Source organism: Bombina bombina, chromosome 2 (assembly GCF_027579735.1).
Source record: "Bombina bombina isolate aBomBom1 chromosome 2, aBomBom1.pri, whole genome shotgun sequence".
NCBI classification, from domain to species: Eukaryota; Metazoa; Chordata; class Amphibia; order Anura; family Bombinatoridae; genus Bombina; species Bombina bombina.
The window spans coordinates 374,725,650-374,749,946 of NC_069500.1; the positions used below are offsets into that span (position 1 = coordinate 374,725,650).

The 24,297-nt window shown below is 38.0% G+C and overlaps 1 protein-coding gene across 1 annotated transcript in view; it reads left to right on the forward strand.

Annotated features, from left to right (window-relative positions):
* TMEM132B (transmembrane protein 132B) overlaps positions 1-24,297 on the forward strand; it is an 847,178-nt gene that overhangs the window by 251,970 nt on the left and 570,911 nt on the right. Inside the window, exon 4 of the mRNA XM_053701851.1 lies at positions 4,454-4,472. Within this exon, the coding sequence (XP_053557826.1) occupies positions 4,454-4,472 (19 nt within the window). The remainder of the gene's footprint in view (positions 1-4,453; positions 4,473-24,297) is intronic.

The window sequence follows — 24,297 nt, forward strand, 5'->3', positions numbered from 1 at the left end:
ATCAGTTAACACACAAACATAGATTCTGATGGCAGATAAGAACCATAGATCCAACAAGTCTGCTTTCTTGAATTTTGCTGTAACATCTCTAATGGGAGTTTATTGCATAAATCAACCATCCTTTCTGTGAAGAAGTGCACTTCGTACATATGCCCTTTCACTTATAGGCACTCCCTACTAATACTATATTATTTGATCACTGTTTTAATTTAGTTGTGGTATAACTGTAATTTAAGCTCTTAATTGCCCAGCACACATCAGGGAAATAATATTTTTTGTATATGCATAATATTTATCATCCATTAACCACTGGCAGGCCCATGTACTAAAAGACAGATTGACAAGGTAACTTGTGGACCTATCTTTCCATCTCTGTGACAAGTGGACAGCAGATACTGTTGACTGCTGCCTGCAGTTATCATTGCACAAGGATATTGTTGCGTAATGCTGCCCCCTGCTCTCATATGACCAATCACGTGAGAGATGGGCCTGTCAATTTCCATCACCTCACCCCAAACCTGTTCGTTCATATGACAGTTGCTTCTTAACTTGTGGTTTGCAGGCTCAAATGAGTCTCTGCTGAGTAGTACATTGAACCCAATAGGGTTCATCACAATCTATTATTGCAGTTTTGCAAGTAAACCCGCCCTGTACAGTAAAAACTTTCTTTATAATTTTGCACTATTGTCTCAGTTCAATATATACAATATTAAAAAAACTTGTGTTTATTTTCAAAACACTATTTACCTAGTGCAGACATTAAAAAGCCAACTATTGTAAACTGGAAAAGTTGCTCCCACTTTCTTCTGTGGGATATTACTATCCTATACACAAAGTCTTGTTTCTATAAATAAAAAACTTAATATTAAATAAACTTAAATTGAATAACTAGCTTAATTAAAATACATAACACACTATTTTATATATATATATATATATATACTGTATATTCAGTATGTGTGTGTGTATATATATATATATATATATATATATATATAAATATTATATAAACACATTATATACCCATGCACAATATACCCACAATGCCCCTGCTCACACAGGTTTATTATTCATTTACAATTTTAACTATTTTATTGAGACTTGTAAGTTTCAATTTACACAGGTAAACTGTATTGTCATTCCACACTGTCTAAAAATTTGATCATTTTTATTAAACTCTTGCTGCACATGACAATGCTACAGTGGAAATTCTACTACTTGCTAAAGACCCTCGCATCACACAGTTAATTGTACTTAAATGCCTCTTTCCGAAATTATCTTCAAACATTGATTTGATCTTTTTAGAACATTTCCCATGTACTTTTGATTTGCAATGCAGATACCTTTACAACATATCTCTATTATGATGATCCTTTGAACATTGGTCCCTTAGAGAGAATTTATGTGACATAGTTTGTCTGTAAAACTACAGGATTAGTTTTTTTGTTGCTTATACAGATACAGGACCAGATTACAAGTGGAGAGCTATTTAGCACTTTCGCTCGAGTGTAAACTTCGCTAGAACTAAGTTTTTTTGCATGCAATGGGTAACACACATATTACAAGTTGAAAGTAAAATGTTTGCGTGTGAAACAAATTTAACACATACTAAACAAAACTGCAACAATGTATTTTCCCCATAGAATTCAATAGAGAGAACAGAAGAAAAAAATCCTAACGCTTATCACTTTCGCGCTAACCAGACAGGAATAATAATATTTCAGATTCCAATGTTCTTCACTTACAGAACAATGTAATTATTTTCCCAGTAAATACATATTTCTATATATGTGTGTATATACCTATACCTGTATATCTATTCCTATAGATATGTAGGTATAGATATCTATTTGTCATTAACATTACCATATATATAGAAATATGTATTTACTAATACATTTTTCTATGTGAAGAAAATAGGAATGTAAAATATGCATATCACGTTTCGAGTTTTGTAATTTAGGTCTAATGTGGTGTTGTGTTAGCGTGCATGAAGAATTACTAACCTTAATGCTCGTTATTGAAATATAAAATATTAAAAAATGTTAATAATAACTATTAAGTTATACATACTGTGTATATATATATATATATATATATATATATATATATTCTATGGATTATTTACAAATTTTACAGTATATATAATAAAAAAAATTAAAAAAATATTTTATATTTTAGATGTAATAATTCAATAACACTCATTGAGGTTAGCAATTCTTAATGTGCACTAACCAACACCGTGTTAGACCTAAAGCTCAAAACATGAAGTATTATATGCATATTTTACATTCCTTCTTATGTATATATATATATATATATATAATGTTAATGCAAATAGATATACAGGTATATACATATATTTATATATATATATATATATATATATATATATATATATATATATATAGAGAGAGAGAGAGAGAGAGAAATATATTTATAATAAAAATAACATTTATGTGTGTATGTGAAGAACATTTGTATGTTAAAAAGGTACAAATTCTAAGACTATATCCTGCAGTATTACAAACAAGCTGCACTATGAAATGTACGTTTTAAATTAATCTAATGGTGTGTAACAAACAACACCTGTAAAGTAAGTTGTATTTAAGCGTTAAAATCAAGGGTTAAAATTCATTTTAATAAACTATGCAGAAAAAGCAAAGCAAAACCTTTTCAAGGCTGTTTTTCCATTCACTCGCTCATTGAGGTAGGTTTTCAGAATATTCACAAGAACGATAGATTTGAATGCATGCTAAGGGGGCAATTTATCAAGTTCCGTATGGAGCTTGATGCCCCTGTTTCCACGTGAGCCTTCAGGCTTGCCGGAAACAGTAGTGACCGCTGCTCCATAACTTGTCCGCCTGCTCTGAGGCCAGGGATTGAAATCAACCCGATCGAATACGATCGGGTTGATTAACACCCTTCTAGCGGCCGCGAATCTGCAGGGGGCGGCATTGCACCAGCAGTGCTGTCGTAGGGTGACACATATGAAAAATACATATGTTAGGGTTCTTATGCAAAATATTTCTTTAAACAGCTGTTAAAAATTTATTTTTCATGTGTCCCTTTTTAAAGCGGCAATATGGTCACCCTATGCTGTCGGCATTTATCAATGTGCAGCGGACATAATACGCTACATCGTATCATGACCGCTCGCCCTATTATAAATCTCCCCCCTAGTCTTTAAGATACAATAAGTGAAATGCTAGTGTAGAGAAATGTTCTTAATACATAAGGACTGTCTATTTGTATTGTCTACAAGACACCTTTTAGCACATTATCTCACCACAGACTTGAATAATAGAAGCAGTGGTCACCCTCAGAAAACAGTTACCAATGTATTTATTTTTAAGCAGATTCACAGTTTCATTTCATTTACTTAGCTGGAGGAATTCATCAGTATAAATATATAATGCTTTGCCTTATTTCTGTTACTTGAAAACTAGTGAATCAGGAACTAGAGCTATAAAGAATCTAACTTTATTTTTTTCCAATGTATGAGCAATTCTTGCTACTGGGGAGACAGTCAACATTGTAGAGCCTTTATGACATTTATATATTTGGCTGTATGTAGAATAAATACATTTAGGAGCCAGGGATTTTTTTTAGGAGTCCTGACTCCCAAGATTTGTTAAGCTAACTCCAATATCGCTATTGCCAAAGTTTCACAGCTGCAATGTCCCAATGTGGTTGCTGCTGCCTACAAGATAATTGTACTGCACTACATTCCTTTTTGGCATCCAGTGAGTTATCTCTAATCACATCAAGTAAATAGTAAAGGTTCAGACAGTGCTAACTATTCCTTTCTTTATGTTAAAAACCCTTTTCTACCTCATTTACACCTCTGCTTGTTTTGTATAGAGCATTGAATGTGTAAAAAAAGGCACCACCTTGTAAATGTATTGCAGCTGTTTAAAAGGTAAAAAAAAAACAATGGCACTACTATATTGTATAATTAACCCTTATTGTCCTTAGTATACAGCTTTTAATAGTTGGTCTGTAATGTCGATGAAGGTGCTATGCAGTATGTTACAAATGGCAAATAAATAAAGATAGGTAAGAAACCTGCTCTTTATTGAAGACTACATGTACAGCACTCAAGGGGTTAATTTTAGTTTAACAGTTTTGACACTGATGGTGTAACACACATGCACTTTAACATTGTAATACTGGTTTGTACCAGAAATATGGAGGGATTGTGCTAATTTAAAACATAACTTTTATTATAAAAAAAAAACAGGTTTAAAATAGAAAGTGTAAATAAAATCACACTTAGGTTATTTAAAGGGATAGTAAACCCCAAAATGTTCTTTATTGATTCAGATAGAACATACAATTTTAAACAACTTTCCAATTGAATTCTATTATCACATTTTCTTCATTCTCTTGTTATCCATTGCTGAAGGGACAGCATTGCACTACTGACAGGAAGCTAAAAATATTTACTTAGCCAATCACAAGAAACAAATGTGTGCAGGCACCAATTAGCAGCAGCTCCCACTAGTGTATGATATATGCGTATTCATTTTTTAACAAGGGATACTAAGAGAACGAAGCACATTTGAAAATAGAAGTGAATTTAAAAGTGTCTTAAAATGACATGCTCCATCTAAATCGTGCAAGTTTAATTTTGACTTTCCTATCCCTTTAAGTAAATGTATTAGGCGTAATAAGCGGAGAGAATGACACAAGTACTTGGAATATTCACTTAAAAAACAATATGGATATAGTGTAGTTAAATAGCAGGAGACTGAAGTTGTGAAGTCTCTTATAGTACGGTAAACTACATATGCTTAATAGGTTTTCACATATTTTACAGTGGTCAATAGTCAAGGGTTAATAAAACCAGGTAAATGTGATAGCTGTGAAATTAGTTATCGATCATCTGGTTTGTGACCTAAATTTGACCGTTGTTTAACTGAAAATGGTATGTTTTAAGTGAAAGATAGTGGATTTCTTGAGCCCAGGGGGTTAATTTATTATAGTGCGAGCGGACATCATATGATGTAGCGTATCATGTCCGCTGCACATCGATAAATGCTGACAGCATACGCTGTCGGCATTTATCATTGCACCAGCAGTTCTTGTAAACTGCTGGTGCAATACCGCCCCCTACAGATTTGCGGCCAATCGGCCACCAGCAGGGGGTGTTGTCAATCAACCCGATCGTATTGCATCGGGTTGATTTTCGGCGATGTCTGTCCGCCACCTCAGAGCAGGTGGATAGGTTATGAAGCAGCGTTTTTTAGACCGCTGATTCATAAATTGTGTTTCTAGTGAGCCTGAAGCAGGGGGTGTCAATCAACCCGATTGACTCATTAATTTTGATCTGAGCAGAATACATACCCGGATGACAGAGATACCACCAGCAGGGGATGTCTATCAACCCGATCGTATTGGATCGGGTTGATTTTCGGCGATGTCTGTCCGCTGCCTCAGAGCAGGTGGACAGGTTATGGAGCAGCGGTTTTTAGACCGCTGCTTCATAACTTGTGTTTTTGGTGAGCCTGAAGCAGGGAGTGTCAATCAACCCAATCGTATTTGATCGGGTTGATTTCTGTCCTCCGCCTCAGAGCAGGTGGACAGGTTATGGAGCACACGGGGGATCAAGCTCCGTATAGCTTGATAAATTGACACCCTAGAATAACTAATACTCATTCCTAGTTCAGTGTGAGTAGTTACGTTGGCTCATATCTAGAAATCTATAGGATATCTAAAGTGCAGCATCAAATATAGTTGCAATGTATAGCGATATGGATTTGAGCCAATATAATCACTGAATTAACTGGTTTACAGCAAGTACTCCCAGCGGTTTGAATATTGTTGGTTCACAGTCAGAACTCTCCCATTTTTCTACATGTAAATAAACTGCATCGAGAAAAATAGCCTAAGGCAAGCTAAAACAGAGGAGCTCCTAGGACTCCTCACCAGTACCCTAACGTCCCTAACATGTTTCGCCTAAACGGCTTTCTCAAAGGGATTCAGCACGCCGCTGCAATAACGGCTTCTTATAGCGTGTTCGGATATGCCCTCTTTTGAGGCGTCATTACCAGGCAGCGAATCCTGAGGGTATCTCTGTTATCCGGGTATGTATTCTGCTCAGATCAAAATTAATGAGTCAATACATTCATAAGGTAATTTAAAGTAGCGAAATTGTTGCAATCCTATGCACTAGTATATAACTACCAATTTATCGGTTCAGGGACTCCACTTGCGATCAGTAGAGTAAATGCACTTACATTGGATATTGTGTATTGAAATTGGGTTAAAGTATAACATGAAATTTCCAATACTCAAAATAAAAGGGTTTATTATTGATTTATACACCTATTTAATAGGTCATATTCTTGCTTTCTAAATAATCATTCCAGGACTGGAAGTAAAGAATTATATGAGATAATAAAGAGCTGTGTATGCGTGAACCCTAATGTTAACAACACAACGTGAGTGTGTATATAGGTAAAAGTGAAATTAAAAATAAATTAAAAGAATTGTGTTAAAGGGGCAGTCAACACCGATGAAAACATCCCATACCTTAGATCAAGCAAAAAAAAAAGAGCCTGCACCGCATCCTATCTTCAATAACACTAACGTTAGGTGGCTAATCTTGAATGAACATTTAGTTAACAACAGCAGATATGGACGCCAAACTCCTCCCCCTGTTACGTAGGAGGCTTCTTCTCTAACTCTTCATCCAATGCGAATCACATCCTTGGCTAGATTCTTTAGCCGCGTTCACGGAGACACTGCTCTATTTCTAATAGAACAGTGTCCCTGTGAACGAGTATGGGTTTAAACAAGAAGCCTCCTACGTAATAGGGGGCGGAGTTTGGCGACCATATCTGCTGTTGTTAACTAAATGTTCAGATTAGCCACCTAACGTTAGTGTTATTGAAGATAGGATGCGGTGCAGGCTCTTTTTTTTTGCTTGATCTAAGTTATGGGATAATGTTTTCATCGGTGTTGAATGTCCCTTTAAGTGTGATATTATTCAGACTACTGAATAAAAAAATATAATACTTCATACAAACTATGTGGCTATATAGTAACAGGTACCATCAGATCTAACACAGTTATAATGTGTGACCATGTGAAATCAAGTTAGGAGAAATTTGTTGGAAGAAAACCACTATGGATCATGAAATTAAGTGTAATATCCCGTGTCTGATGATTAACATCATTTTGATGAATTGTGCATAAATGGAATAACTGACCCCATAAGTTTTAGTTCTATCAATCTACTGTGAAATGATCTATACTTTTGAATGTGAAGTGTGTATATTAATAGGATTAGCTTGAGCTGTGAAAGGAATAGGGATTGTATGTTCATGTAACTCATTCTGGAAATCAAAGTTTCTGGTTACTACAGGAATCCTAATTGGGTTTAACTTTACGTTGTTATGGTAGTGTATATATTTAATGCTAGGACTTTAATTCCTTGTACATAGATGTAGTTTCTCAAGTTTAAAGGAAATTAGCAAAATTGTTTTGTCCATTTAGTCCATAAGGGTATACTGTATTTAGTAAGAAAATCCATCTGCTTTCTGCTTTGAGTAAGAGTATCTCTAAATCACCACCTTTTATCCGCAACTTTACTTTCTGAATGCCAAAACATTTTACATCACATTGTTTAGAGTTGTGTTTATTGCAAAAATGACAGGCTACAGATGTAAGTTGTTTTCCTGCTTTTAAGTAATTTGACACATTTTAATGTTTGCAGAGAAAGAGAAACAGAGGCGCCACCATGGTCTAGTACCACCAAAGCATATGTGCACAGATGCAGATAGATGTATATACTCACAAACAAAAAGCACCCTTGGGTGCTAGTAGGGCAGACTGGAACCTCGCAGTGGTCCTGCTCACTGATATCCTCCAGCAGAGATCCAATCAAAGGTCTTGGAAGTAGCCTGTTGTCTGATGCCTAGATATACAGAAAAGGCAAACAAACATGGCCCAATAAGGTTTGCACAAGAGCAATATAAAACCATAAGATTGCACTTACAAGATAGAATGCACCTCCAGGTGCAATAACAGCGTACTGGGACCTCACAGCCGCCCAGTTGACTGTGAACACCAAAGCGAACAGCAGCAACCACACAAATTGTTCCAATATTCCCAGCAGTGTGTAAATGGTGACATACACCACAACAGCAAGTGTATAATAAAAATAATACTTTATTAAAAAGCGACGCGTTTCTCAGCCTCCAGTGGGCTTTTTCATCAGGCTATAAAACAACAGCATTTTAATGTTTCTCAGGTGCTCTTCAGTCTTGTTCGTGTTTTTCTGGTCGTCATGCCCACGTAGATTTTATCACATTTACACCGTAGTGCATTGACAACCCCTCTGTTTGGCAATTAATGTGAGCATTAATTTTGTGGCATTTGTTAAAGCGGTCACGTATTTCATGTAATTTTAGCATTTGAATGAGCCATGTGTGAATGCACTTGCTGTTTTGGGGCCCTCTATATGGCTGGCACTTACAAGATCCTTCAAATTGCGTGTTCTTCTATATCCTGACTGTAACTTGCCTCCTAAAAAGCGTGACTATATAGGGTCTGATTTCAGAATATGCTAAATGTCCTGTAGATTTTTTGAAATGTGTGGACTTGCTGGATTGTAGGTTGTAATGAACCTTATCTGTTCTTGATTAGACTTATGTTTTTTCTTTAGTAATGTTTGTCTGTTGGTAGACTTTGCTCGATGTTCTGCTCTTTTAATAGCCCTTTTGCTGTAGCCTCTTACTAACAGTCTTTCTGTTAGTTACTTCACTCTCTGTGAGTAGTTCTGATCTTATGAGGAATTTCTTCTCATCCTTAAAAAATCTCCTGTAGGTAAGGCGTTTTTATGGTATTAGGGGCATGTGCACTGGAGCTATGTAGTACACTGTTAGTAGCTATTGGTTTTCTGTTGACATCTGTGGATAGTCTACCTTGGTTGGTCTTGCTGATTTGAAGATCCAAAAAATGAATTGTTTCGCTTCATAAGTCAATTTGATATTCAGATTGTTTGAGTTTAAGTTGTTTAAAAATTGATCCAGTTCAGGTTTGGTGCCTTCCCATAGGAACAGCACATCATCAATATAGCGCATCCAGATGGAAATTTGGTTCATGAAATATGAATTTGCATCTGAAAATACGTATTTGTGCTCCCAGCATCCCAAAAAGAGATTTGTATAGGTGGAAGCACATGCTGTACCCATAGTGGTACCTCTTGTTTGCAGGTAAAAACAGTTGTTAAATGTAAAGAGGTTGTGTTTTAGTACAAAGCTTAAAAGTTATAAGATAAAATCATCATGTGCTGGATCTTCCTCTGACCCCATTGTTAGGAACCAGTGTACTGCTTGTATTCCTAGATTGTGTTTTATACAAGTGTATAGGAATTCTACATCCGCTGTAACTAGCAACATGTTTAGAGTGAGATGTATAACATCTAGTTGAATTAGAACGTCAGTTGTGTCTTGCAAATAGGAGGAGATTTGGGAGAGATACTTTCTGAGTCTGTAATCTCCTTACTGACTTGCCTTTTCAGTTAGGCTATTAATGCCAGCAACAATTATCTGTCCAGGGGGTGGGTTTGATTTTTTATGAATTTAATAAAATGTGACTACAGTTGGATTTGTCACTTTGAGGAACTGATATTCCTTGGCTGTGATTATGTTGTCATTTTTGGCCATATGGATAATGTTTGTGTATTTGTATAGAAATTCCTGGGATGGATTGTATCCTAATTTCTGATAACAGGAACCATGCCTGAGTTGTATGTCTGTTTCATTACGATACAGGTTTAATGGCCATATGACTATATTATCCCCTTTGTCCGAATATACAATATAGTAGCGCCGTTGTTTTTTTTTTTTATCTTTTATCAAGTTTCAGTGTCTGGTAACAGTAGGGTTGCCACCTCAGCCATGTTTTCCTGGACACTTATGAGTTACACATGCTGCAGGGTGTGCAGGGAGGAACATGTATTGTGTTTCTGGACAGCACTATTCATATTCCTCCCTGTACACCCTGCAGCATGTGTAACTTATAAGTGTTCTGTATTTTAAGGGACAGGTGGCAACCCTATGTAACAAACTTCATACCAATAGAGCACACAAAATAATACTCACACATCCCCTCTTGTAGAAAACATGACTTCCAAGTGGGAACTTGACAGACAATCCAATCAGATCTCAATGCAGTATTTGAAAATCCATCTATAACACACTAAGGGGCATATTGATCAAGCTACGTATGGAGCTTGATGCCCCGTGTTTCTGGCGAGTATAATGGTAGCACAACGTGAGTGTGGATATAGGTAAAAGTGAAATGAAAAATAAAATAAAAGAATTGTGTTAAGTGCGATATTATTCAGACTACAGAATAAAAAAATATAATAGTTCATACAAACTGTGTGGCTATATAGTAACAGGTACCATCAGATCTAACACAGTTATAATGTGTGACCATATGAAATCAAGTTAGGAGAAAGTTTTTTTATTCAGTAGTCTGAATAATATCACACTAAACACAATTCTTTTATTTTTATTTCACTTTTACCTACAGTATATCCACACTCATGTTGTGTTGTTACCATTAGGGTTCACGCATACACAGCTCTTTATATGTGTACCACACTTCATATACACCTTTCTGCAACTGGGTGATTCTTTTTTCTGTGAGTATTGTATTAATTTTTTCTGGATTGTGTATATTTAATTTCTCCAACATAGGTGTGTCCGGTCCACGGCGTCATCCTTACTTGTGGGATATTCTCTTCCCCAACAGGAAATGGCAAAGAGCCCAGCAAAGCTGGTCACATGATCCCTCCTAGGCTCCGCCTACCCCAGTCATTCTCTTTGCCGTTGTACAGGCAACATCTCCACGGAGATGGCTTAGAGTTTTTTAGTGTTTAACTGTAGTTTTTCATTATTCAATCAAGAGTTTGTTATTTTCAAATAGTGCTGGTACGTACTATTTACTCAGAAACAGAAAAGAGATGAAGAATTCTGTTTGTATGAGGAAAATGATTTTAGCAACCGTAACTAAAATCCATGGCTGTTCCACACAGGACTGTTGAGAGCAATTAACTTCAGTTGGGGGAACAGTGTGCAGTCTCTTACTGCTTGAGGTATGACACATTCTAACAAGACGATGTAATGCTGGAAGCTGTCATTTTCCCTATGGGATCCGGTAAGCCATGTTTATTACGATTGTAAATAAGGGCTTCACAAGGGCTTATTTAAACTGTAGACTTTTTCTGGGCTAAATCGATTGATTATTAACACATATTTAGCCTTGAGGAATCATTTTATATGGGTATTTTGATATAATAATATCGGCAGGCACTGTTTTAGACACCTTATTCTTTAGGGGCTTTCCCAAAGCATAGGCAGAGTCTCATTTTCGCGCCGGTGTGGCGCACTTGTTTTTGAGAGGCATGGCATGCAGTCGCATGTGAGAGGAGCTCTGATACTTATAAAAGACTTCTGAAGGCGTCATTTGGTATCGTATTCCCCTTTGGGTTTGGTTGGGTCTCAGCAAAGCAGATACCAGGGACTGTAAAGGGGTTTAAAGCTTAAAACGGCTCCGGTTCCGTTATTTTAAGGGTTAAAGCTTCCAAAATTGGTGTGCAATATTTTCAAAGCTTTAAGACGCTGTGGTGAAAATTTGGTGAATTTTGAACAATTCCTTCATGTTTTTTCGCAATTGCAGTAATAAAGTGTGTTCAGTTTAAAATTTAAAGTGACAGTAACGGTTTTATTTTAAAACGTTTTTTGTACTTTCTGTTCAAGTTTATGCCTGTTTAACATGTCTGAACTACCAGATAGACTGTGTTCTGAATGTGGGGAAGCCAGAATTCCTATTCATTTAAATAAATGTGATTTATGTGATAATGACAATGATGCCCAAGATGATTCCTCAAGTGAGGGGAGTAAGCATGGTACTGCATCATTCCCTCCTTCGTCTACACGAGTCTTGCCCACTCAGGAGGCCCCTAGTACATCTAGCGCGCCAATACTCCTTACTATGCAACAATTAACGGCTGTAATGGATAATTCTGTCAAAAACATTTTAGCCAAAATGAACCCTTGTCAGCGTAAGCGTGGCTGCTCTGTTTTAGTTACTGAAGAGCATGACGACGCTGATATTAATATCTCTGAAGGGCCCCTAACCCAATCTGAGGGGGCCAGGGAGGTTTTGTCTGAGGGAGAAATTACTGATTTAGGGAACATTTCTCAGCAGGCTGAATCTGATGTGATTACATTTAAATTTAAATTGGAACATCTCCGCATTTTGCTTAAGGAGGTATTATCCACTCTGGATGATTGTGAAAATTTAGTCATCCCAGAGAAACTATGTAAAATGGACAAGTTCCTAGAGGTGCCGGGGCTCCCAGAAGCTTTTCCTATACCCAAGCGGGTGGCGGACATTGTTAATAAAGAATGGGAAAGGCCCGGTATTCCTTTCGTCCCTCCCCCCATATTTAAAAAATTGTTTCCTATGGTCGACCCCAGAAAGGACTTATGGCAGTCAGTCCCCAAGGTCGAGGGAGCGGTTTCTACTTTAAACAAACGCACCACTATTCCCATAGAGGATAGTTGTGCTTTCAAAGATCCTATGGATAAAAAATTAGAAGGTTTGCTTAAAAAGATGTTTGTTCAGCAGGGTTACCTTCTACAACCCATTTCATGCATTGTCCCTGTCACTACTGCCGCATATTTCTGGTTTGATGAACTGCTTAAGGTGCTCGATAGTGACTCTCCTCCTTATGAGGAGATTATGGACAGAATCAATGCTCTCAAATTGGCTAATTCTTTCACTCTAGACGCCTCTTTGCAATTGGCTAAGTTAGCGGCTAAGAACTCTGGGTTTGCTATTGTGGCGCGCAGAGCGCTTTGGTTGAAATCTTGGTCGGCTGATGCGTCTTCCAAGAACAAGCTACTAAACATTCCTTTCAAGGGGAAAACGTTGTTTGGTCCTGACTTGAAAGAGATTATCTCTGATATCACTGGGGGTAAGGGCCACGCCCTTCCTCAGGATCGGCCTTTCAAGGCAAAAAATAGACCTAATTTTCGTCCCTTTCGTAAAAACGGACCAGCCCAAGGTGCTACGTCCTCTAAGCAAGAGGGTAATACTTCTCAGGCCAAGCCAGCTTGGAGACCAATGCAAGGCTGGAACAAGGGAAAGCAGGCCAAGAAACCTGCCACTGCTACCAAGACAGCATGAAATATTGGCCCCCGATCCGGGACCGGATCTGGTGGGGGGCAGACTCTCTCTCTTCGCTCAGGCTTGGGCAAGAGATGTTCTGGATCCTTGGGCGCTAGAAATAGTCTCCCAGGGTTATCTTCTGGAATTCAAGGGACTTCCCCCAAGGGGAAGGTTCCACAGGTCGCAGTTGTCTTCAGACCACATAAAAAGACAGGCGTTCTTACATTGTGTAGAAGACCTGTTAAAAATGGGAGTGATTCATCCTGTTCCATTAAGAGAACAGGGGATGGGGTTCTACTCCAATCTGTTCATAGTTCCCAAAAAAGAGGGAACGTTCAGACCAATCCTAGATCTCAAGATCTTAAACAAATTTCTCAAGGTCCCATCGTTCAAGATGGAAACCATTCGAACTATCCTTCCTTCCATCCAGGAAGGTCAATTCATGACCACGGTGGATTTAAAGGATGCGTATCTACATATTCCTATCCACAAGGAACATCATCGGTTCCTAAGGTTTGCATTCCTGGACAAACATTACCAGTTCGTGGCGCTTCCTTTCGGATTAGCCACTGCTCCAAGGATTTTCACAAAGGTACTAGGGTCCCTTCTAGCGGTGCTAAGACCAAGGGGCATTGCAGTAGTACCTTACCTGGACGACATTCTGATTCAAGCGTCGTCCCTTCCTCAAGCAAAGGCTCACACGGACATTGTCCTGGCCTTTCTCAGATCTCACGGCTGGAAAGTGAACGTGGAAAAGAGTTCTCTATCCCCGTCAACAAGGGTTCCCTTCTTGGGAACAATTATAGACTCCTTAGAAATGAGGATCTTTCTAACAGAGGCCAGAAAAACAAAGCTTCTGGACTCTTGTCGGATACTTCATTCCGTTCCTCTTCCTTCCATAGCTCAGTGCATGGAAGTGATCGGGTTGATGGTGGCGGCGAAGGACATAGTTCCTTTTGCGCGCATTCATCTAAGACCATTACAACTGTGCATGCTCAGTCAGTGGAATGGGGACTATACAGACTTGTCTCCGAAGATACAAGTAAATCAGAAGACCAGAGACTCACTCCGTTGGTGGCTGTCCCTGGACAATTTGTCTCAAGGGATGATGTTCCACAGACCAGAGTGGGTCATTGTCACGACCGACGCCAGTCTGATAGGCTGGGGCGCGGTCTGGGGATCCCTGAAAGCTCAGGGTCTTTGGTCTCGGGAAGAATCTCTTCTACCGATAAATATTCTGGAACTGAGAGCGATATTCAATGCTCTCCAGGCCTGGCCCCAGCTTGCGAGGACCAGGTTCATACGGTTTCAATCAGACAACATGACGACTGTTGCGTACATCAACCATCAGGGGGGAACAAGGAGTTCCCTAGCGATGGAAGAAGTAACCAAAATTATTCTTTGGGCGGAGTCTCACTCCTGCCACCTGTCTGCTATCCACATCCCAGGAGTGGAAAATTGGGAAGCGGATTTTCTGAGTCGGCAGACATTGCATCCGGGGGAGTGGGAACTCCATCCGGAAATCTTTGCCTAAGTCACTCACCTGTGGGGCATTCCAGACATGGATCTGATGGCCTCTCGTCAGAACTTCAAAGTTCCTTGCTACGGGGCCAGATCCAGGGATCCCAAGGCGGCTCTAGTGGATGCACTAGTAGCACCTTGGACCTTCAAACTAGCTTATGTGTTCCCGCCATTTCCTCTCATCCCCAGGCTGATAGCCAGGATCAAGCAGGAGAGGGCGTCGGTGATCTTGATAGCTCCTGCGTGGCCACGCAGGACTTGGTATGCAGATCTGGTGAATATGTCATCGGCTCCACCTTGGAAGCTACCTTTGAGACGAGACCTTCTTGTTCAGGGTCCGTTCGAACATCCGAATCTGGTTTCACTCCAGCTGACTGCTTGGAGATTGAACGCTTGATTTTATCGAAGCGAGGATTCTCAGATTCTGTTATCGATACTCTTGTTCAGGCCAGAAAGCCTGTGACTAGAAAGATTTACCACAAAATTTGGAAAAAATATATCTGTTGGTGTGAATCTAAAGGATTCCCTTGGGACAAGGTTAAGATTCCTAGGATTCTATCCTTCCTTCAAGAAGGATTGGAAAAAGGATTATCTGCAAGTTCCCTGAAGGGACAGATTTCTGCCTTGTCGGTATTACTTCACAAAAAGCTGGCAGCTGTGCCAGATGTTCAAGCCTTTGTTCAGGCTCTGGTTAGAATCAAGCCTGTTTACAAACCTTTGACTCCTCCTTGGAGTCTCAATTTAGTTCTTTCAGTTCTTCAGGGGGTTCCATTTGAACCCTTACATTCCGTTGATATTAAGTTATTATCTTGGAAAGTTTTGTTTTTAGTTGCGATTTCTTCTGCTAGAAGAGTCTCAGAATTATCTGCTCTGCAGTGTTCTCCTCCTTATCTGGTGTTCCATGCAGATAAGGTGGTTTTACGTACTAAACCTGGTTTTCTTCCAAAAGTTGTTTCTAACAAAAACATTAACCAGGAGATTATCGTACCTTCTCTGTGTCCAAAACCAGTTTCAAAGAAGGAACGTTTGTTGCACAATTTGGATGTTGTTCGCGCTCTAAAATTCTATTTAGATGCTACAAAGGATTTTAGACAAACATCTTCCTTGTTTGTTGTTTATTCAGGTAAAAGGAGAGGTCAAAAAGCAACTTCTACCTCTCTCTCTTTTTGGATTAAAAGCATCATCAGATTGGCTTACGAGACTGCCGGACGGCAGCCTCCCGAAAGAATCACAGCTCATTCCACTAGGGCTGTGGCTTCCACATGGGCCTTCAAGAACGAGGCTTCTGTTGATCAGATATGTAGGGCAGCGACTTGGTCTTCACTGCACACTTTTACCAAATTTTACAAGTTTGATACTTTTGCTTCTTCTGAGGCTATTTTTGGGAGAAAGGTTTTGCAAGCCGTGGTGCCTTCCATTTAGGTGACCTGATTTGCTCCCTCCCTTCATCCGTGTCCTAAAGCTTTGGTATTGGTTCCCACAAGTAAGGATGACGCCGTGGACCGGACACACCTATGTTGGAGAAAACAGAATTTATGTTTACCTGATAAATTTCTTTCTCCAACGGTGTGTCCGGTCCACGGCCCGCCCTGGTTTTTTTAATCAGGTCTGATATTTTATTTTCTTTAACTACAGTCACCACGGTACCATATGGTTTCTCCTATGCAAATATTCCTCCTTAACGTCGGTCGAATGACTGGGGTAGGCGGAGCCTAGGAGGGATCATGTGACCAGCTTTGCTGGGCTCTTTGCCATTTCCTGTTGGGGAAGAGAATATCCCACAAGTAAGGATGACGCCGTGGACCGGACACACCGTTGGAGAAAGAAATTTATCAGGTAAACATAAATTCTGTTTTTGTGGCATGTGTTTTGCTGAGCTGCTTATGAAGTATATATCTGATTAATACAAAATTATAAAATGTGATCACTTGCTATATGAATAAAAAATAAGATTGTGACCCAAGCTGAAGACGGAGCTTGTTGGGTTGACTTTTGATTTTGGAGCCAGAGGTTAAAGGGCCATAATAATAATACCCAAATGTTTAAACACTTTAAAGTGCTGCAGCATAGCTGTAAAAAGCTGACTAGAAAATATCACCTCAACATCTCTAAGTAAAAAAATATTTTACCTCAAAAGTTCCTCAGTAGCCACCTCCCATTGTAAATGATTTCTAAGCAGCATTTTAGTGTGTCTGTCCTGGGACAGCTAAAAGGATGAGCCTCGTGAACTCATATTATTTCACCAATCAGGTAAAAGAAGCTTACTATGAAATCTCATGAGAGTTAAGTGAAATCTCATGAGATCACAGTAAGAGTTCATGACCTTAGCACTGCTGATGCTGATTGGCTTCTGTTCATTTCTTCATTTTTTTTTATTTTTACCTGCAGCTGGGAGCAGGTGAAGTATAACTTTTTACACAGAACTTACTCTGCTGAGCTGAGGAGATTGTGAGGTAAAATATCTTCCATTTTTACATAGAGATGCTCAGGTGATATTTTCCTGTCAGCTTTTTATAGTTATACTGCATCAGTTTCAAGTGATTTAGCATATGAGTATTATGTCCCTTTAAGCACCAGATCAGCCAAACTGTATGCAGCAAGGTGTGGAATAATATAAACTGTGAGTACTAACATTAAAGGGACATGAAACACAATTTTTTTTTCTTTCATGATACAGATAGAGCATACAATTTTAAACAACTTTCCAATTTACTTCTATAAGCTAATTTGCTTCATTCTCTTGGTAGTCTTTGTTGAAGATACAGCATTGCACATGGGTTAGCCAATAACATGAGGCATATATGTGCAGCCACCAATCATTAGCTGTTGAGCTTTGCTAGTTATCATTTTCAACAAAGCATGCCAAGAGAACAAAATGCATTAGATCATAGAAGTTAATTGGAAAGTTGTTTATAACTGCATGCTTTATTTGATCATGAAAGAAAACATTTGAGTTTCATGTCCCTTTTAAGTATATGACCAACAGTGTTTGGAGCAAATTAAGGGGCTAATCTCTTGGAGTGATCAGAGAGCGGAACACTCAAATCAATTTGTTGCTTACATGAATTTCATTGCCTATGTGGATACTTATTTTCATTTTTGGATATGGATCTCACTAATGAACTATAAACTCAGTTACAAAACTGGATGGTATTAACAAGTGACTTGAGAGAAGATATCACTAAGCTTTAAAACGTTATTATCTAGTTATTTTTATTAATTTCATACTTATATTTATTTACCAGTAAGTATATTGCACCAAGGATCCTTGATTTATTTTAGAAATATCTTCAGAGATGTGGTAGTACATTTGTCAAATTGATTGTATGAATATTTTTTTAATATATGTAAAATAAATAGTTTGTGGTTGTCAGCTAATTAATAGTCAGAGTGTAGTGAAACTTTTAGTGAAGTAGTGCATATATACAGGGTGTTTTTATTTGTAGTTCCTTTTTGAGGTATTCAGAGGTTATACCAATACTGTGTTCTCAGCTATAGGGGCATATTTATCAAGCTCCGTATGGTGTTTGAAGTCCCGTGTTTCTGGCGATCCTTCATGCTTGCCAGAAACACAAGTTATGAAGCAGCGGTCTACAGACCGCTGCTCCATAACCTGTCTGCCTGCTCTGAAGCGGCGGACAGACATCAACGAAAATCAACCCGATCCAATTTCGATCGGGATGATTGACACCCCCTGCTGGTGGACAATTGGCCGCAAATCTGCAGGGGACGGAATTGCACCAGCAGTTCAAAAGAACTGCTGGTGCAATGATAAATGCCGACAGTGTATGCAGAGGACATGATCCGCAATATCGGATCATGTCCGCTCGCACCTTATTAAATATGCCCCATAATCTCTAGCACCTATTTAAAAAAATATTTTTTTCTAAACATTTTTGCATTTTCTCACTATTACAATCCTGTCAATTATCACAAAGATAGTAAATATCTGTCAAAACTGTTATTTATAGCAATCAAGTTTAGGGAGAGGTGGTAGGTCAAGTTTTCTATCTCAGCAACTTAAATATGCACCAGCTGCCAGTAAACGAAGTTCTGGATCTGCAGAGAAAAGAGTGAAGATTAAGAGATATTCCACTAATTGATGCAATTTTGTACTAAAAAGTATGGTTTATTTTTCTATTTTAAAATGAGTCTTGCAGCATTGGCGAGGGGGGGGGGACTGAGGTCTTCCTTGGAAGTTGTTTTGTAAAACGGAATACACAATGCACGTAATGTACTGGTAGAAAAAGACATAAATGTAAAACAATAAGCAAATGCTAGTCAAATACACTGATAGCGCAATTTGCTTTAAAAAATGCTCTCTGTCCCATTCGCTTTCCCTGTGAGATTCTTTCTTGCAAAGAGCTTCAGCTGTTGGGACTACTATGTTATACGTGTTGACATATTTCCTCTCTGATGTCAAATTTTAAGTCTTAGGGGTAGATTTAACAAGCAGCAGATGCTGCTTTCTAAGCCCATTGCTTCCGGCTCCACGTAAGTTAAGAAGCAGCGGTCCTAAAAGGTAACGGACTGCAATCATCCCGATCTGATCAGGATGATTGACACCCCCTACTAGCGGCTGATTGGTGGCATTGCACAACCATTTCACAACAAATGCTTGTGCGATGTTAAATATCAACAGCGTATGCTGTCGGCATTTAGCGATGTCAGGCAGACTTGATTCGCTAAAGTCTGCCCAGCATTGGTAAATCTACCCCTTAGTTCCTTATTTAAAGTCATTCTGTTTTCTAAACTTAATATAAAAATAGTCTTCATGTCTATAAAAGTTACATTTGAAGAGCATTTTGTTTACAAATTCCAAGTGCAAATATATAGTATACTGCAACAAAGTAAATACTTGGTAACTTACATAATAATTGCTCAAGTCATCTCTGGAGGGATCCATTTATTCAAAATCTCTAGAATAAACAAAATGTCAAAGAGCTTAAATTGGTGCTTTATGCCACTCATTACAGGTTATAAAAAATAGATCATCTCATAGGAACTGACCAAGGTGCTGAACCATAAGGTTACATTCACTTATTCTCTTAAACAATGTTTGATGCTTGAGGAAAGCAGTTATTCTTAAAACTGTGCATGCACTGGATTTTGTAATCCATTGTTCTAAATAATTTGCTACCAGGAATTGTGGTACACAATTGTCACCAGACTTCTGTCTTAAAAAATGATATGTAATTGTAATGAAAATATAATCATCATTCTATTTAGACTTTGTGATGGGAGACATAAAATGAAATGCCTTAGGGTATTATAATGTAACTTAATGTATGATGCTCTTTTTATATGCTCAATGGAAGTAATTGTTGAGTGAATGCTTTCTGAATAGGTCTGAATGATTCTAACTTTTCAGAGCTCACTCCCTGCACTCTGCAGTACTTATAGTGTGTATGTTATCATCCGGTACCCCAGAGATTTGCTATGCTTTATACATCCTGAAAGCAGACAGCAGATGCTTTTATACATTTCATTCAGCAGACCAAAAATGAGCCAGTCCCAAGGTGGCCATTTTTTTTGTAAGTGATCTGTCAATAATATGGGATGCTTTTCATAACTAAAGAAACTGGACCAGTATGTGAGGAACAGAACTGAAGACAACCAACAGTGAAAATCATTAAAATGAACAGAGATGACGATATATATAGAATTGTTCAAATGTAGTCTGTTATGTGATACAAATTTGTGTTGCAGGGAAACAGTCAGGTGCTAGAATTGGAGGCCATACACTAAAATTGCAATTACTGAATAAATAAAAGTGTAAGTGTACATAGCTAAATCCATGCAAAAGTATGGGAAAAAATCTAAAAAGTATGGGAAAAAATCTAAAAATAACGTGTAAATATAGAAGCAAGGAAGATCAGTACATAATTTAGCGCTGAAAATAATTTTGGATCTTTGATATTTGGTTGGAATGTAGGTATTTTACCATTTTGCTGCATAGCCTTTTCTTATCTATTTATCAAACCTTTTTTAAATAATGATTTCATTAAAAAGCATCATACTTTTTTAGTTGCTTCTATTAAAAGTGCCTGGGAAAATCATCAACTATCTATTTTGCTTCTACATTTGGTATCATCAATTCCTCCTTTTAAAATACAAAAACTATTCACAGGGACATTCAGTGGAGGGTTCTCTTCTCTCTGTACACGGTGTGGGGGCTGAGATATGCTCTTTCAAAGCCTCCTGCCGCTTTACTAGCAACAAAGTCCTGCTGAAGTGCAGGGGGGTGCAAGGGTCAGACTCGACAGGGGGACACCCCAGGATAATGACACTTGATCATCATTCACACTGTAAACAAATTCCAGATGACTACGAAGGCCTGTTACACTCTAGTAGTTAATGCTCCTTTATTATTAATAATAATAATAATAATAATAATAATAATGCTATAATTTCCTTAGCCTTTTTTTTTTTTAAATGTAATTTGGTTCTGAAAACATTATCTTTTCCACTGCCCCCCAGAAAGTTAATTGCTAAAAATTGTTTGACCCTTCAACATGTTATGCAGTTATAGCAATGTAATTACTGAAATATACAGTTTGGGCCAGATTACAAGTGGAGCGATATTAGCGCTCCACTATGTAATACCAGTGCACGATAATGTGCACTGGTATTAAAAGTTAATCGTAATGCGAACGCAGGCTTGCGTTTGCATTGCTAGGAAACATTGCGCTCATCAGAGCGTGCTTCCATAGGCTCCTATAGGAGCCTCATTCTGATGTTGTCACAGACTGCATCAGAACCTCGCGCAGTGAAGGGGGTAAGTAGCGCAAAGATAATAGCCAGCCAGCTAGGGTTCTTTCATAACCTTTACTGCTGAGCATAAAATATTCTAATGGCTTTTAACCTATTTCTGAAGCCTCCTGTTGGACTTTGCAAAGTGAACATTTATTTATTTATTTATTTATTTTAATAGGCTGAGGATGCTAAAGCCAATGAGAGACCACATTGCCAAATAATTATTCTATATGATTCTTCTAAGCACTTACTTTGTGTATCTCTTTATCAAAGAACTCGGGAGCCCACTATCATAGGTAATAATGGCCAACTATGCTTGTAAACATCACTCTGAAATAGCTTACATTAAATAGCACAATAAATCTTTGTGAGATTTGTTTTGTATAAAACAAGATCAGCTCATCTCTAAATTAGTCTTATGGAACAGATCACAACTGAAGCTGGATCTGTAGATTCAAGTAGAAGCTGATCAAGTGCCGCCACCATAAAGCATATGGAACACTTTAGCATGAAGTATAAACAAATTTAGTGAAGTGACCGGTATGAGAGTTTTGTTATGTAGCTATGTGCCAGATACTCTGTTATAAATAGTTTAATAAACTTAATTGGCCTCTGAATTAAATTAAGCAGAATAAGCACCACTCTTGGTTAGGATAATTAAATAAATAAGGTTAATAGCATTAACTGCCACCATTAAACCAGCACCATAATATATTGTTTCTTTATTGCATCTAAGAAAAGAGTATTTTAAAATGTATACTTTTTTTGTATTATTATTTTTTTCTAAGAACATGCACTTATGGTGAAGAATGTATGTTTACTACTTCTAAGTACTATGGTCAGTGCTTGAAGAATGCTGGCTGCAGTCATCATAAGTATGTGTCTTCACTTATATAATGATAAAATAGTTTAAGCTTTTTTCTCTTTATTGCAGACTGACAGTAAATAAAGCATATTGATTAAAAATGTAGAGCCGATGACATTTGTGGCTGTTTTTAGACATCTGTGTGGAAAGCTGCTAACATCAACTTTGTATTGAACCCAATGCATTGCCTTCTTTTGATGACTTTTCATTATGCTTGACAATGAAGAGCCCAAGGCTCCAGAACCGCAATGATCTCTTCAGATTAATATTCAATGCGGTATATGCCTAGAAGTGTACACAATAAAAGAGATTCATTTGACTTCAAAATCTTTACTCTTCCACAGGGTTTTAGCACATTTTTTATACTTAACAAAGAAACTTAAATTTGGACAATAGGTAAGGCCCATCTAGACTGTCCATGTTTTTATCTAATGTTTAGGCTTAATTACTAATGATAGCCTTCAGCAAAACAGACATTCTAACATTCCTTTACTATATTTATTGCTTCCACTTCTCCATCTTTAAAGTGGTATTAGTGGTTAAACATTCAGGGTCAGATTACGAGTGGAGCGCAAACATTTGCGCCCAAGCGATAAGGGGTTTATCATCGGGCTCACCGCTCGTATTACACTAGAATGATTACCGTGACTTCAGAGCTCTGGTTAACTGTTTCACAAAACATAAATATTGCACAAAACACATCAAAAATACACTACAAAGTACATTTACACTCATAGTAACACTATCCAATAAAAATTATACAAAAAAAAAAGTTATAATGGCTCAAAGCTATAAGATCAGGTGTTATATAAAAACGGCAGGCAAAGGGCTTTAACATTGAGATATGTATTTATATGTATGTATGTGTATATATATATATATATATATATATATATATATATATACACATATATATATAAATATACAGTATATATATGTCTATATATGTGTACATATGTATTTATATGTATATATATGTATTTAGACATATACACATATAAATACATATATATAGACATATATAGAAGTGCATTGGAGCCAGGGCCAGATTGGGCAGCTGGGATACCAGGACAAATCCCGGTGGGCCGCCGCTGGCAACTGTGCAGAGAAAGCACGCACAGCACAGTGTCAGTCAGTGTGAGCAGTTGAAGGAGCAGAGCGGCGGGCTGCGTTTTGAGCACACAGAGGCTCAAGCAGCTTAGCTGGCATAGGATGCAGCCGCTCTGCTCCAATAGGAATTAGCCAATAGCACTGTGGGGAGAGAATAGGGGGGGCGGGGACATCACGTCACCTGAGCACACACAGTCACACGCTACAAGGAGGGAGCCAAGCTGGAGGCCAAGTGGGCCAGTACTTAGGGAGCGGCAGGCGGCAGGTCACACCACAGCTGTGACAAGCACTAGGAGGAGCAAACACAGCAGGTTACAACAAGGAATGTGGTTGATGGCAGCAAAGGTGAGCACTCAGCTACTGAATAATCTGCCTGAATCTCCATATTTTCTTATCCCTGTGACTATATAGTTGTAAGCTGAATCAACGCTTCCATTCTGCCTGAAGCTACTGTGGGACGTTTTTCATAGCTTACAACATATGTTCTTTGTTTATGATTCAGTGTACGTACTGATGGTAAAAATGGTATCAAATGAGGTTAAAAAAATTGTGTGGATTGAAAGATATCATCATTCAATACCCTAATTATTTTCTAATTCTAAAGTTGCCAAAGTTGTTTGTGTATAAATCCTGGTCTGATGAAGGGGAACTGATTTCCCAAAATGTTTTTTATAAAACCTCACTCGTGTTAATGTAAACTCAGCCATGTAAATCTATGATTTACTAACCTGGGGAAGCACTTACTAATCCAGAGAGAAAAACATCAGTGTGCTTTGTGGAATATTTTGTCAATTATAACATTCTGTTATTTAGAAATATTCAAATATCCAAACCACAACTAATTGCAG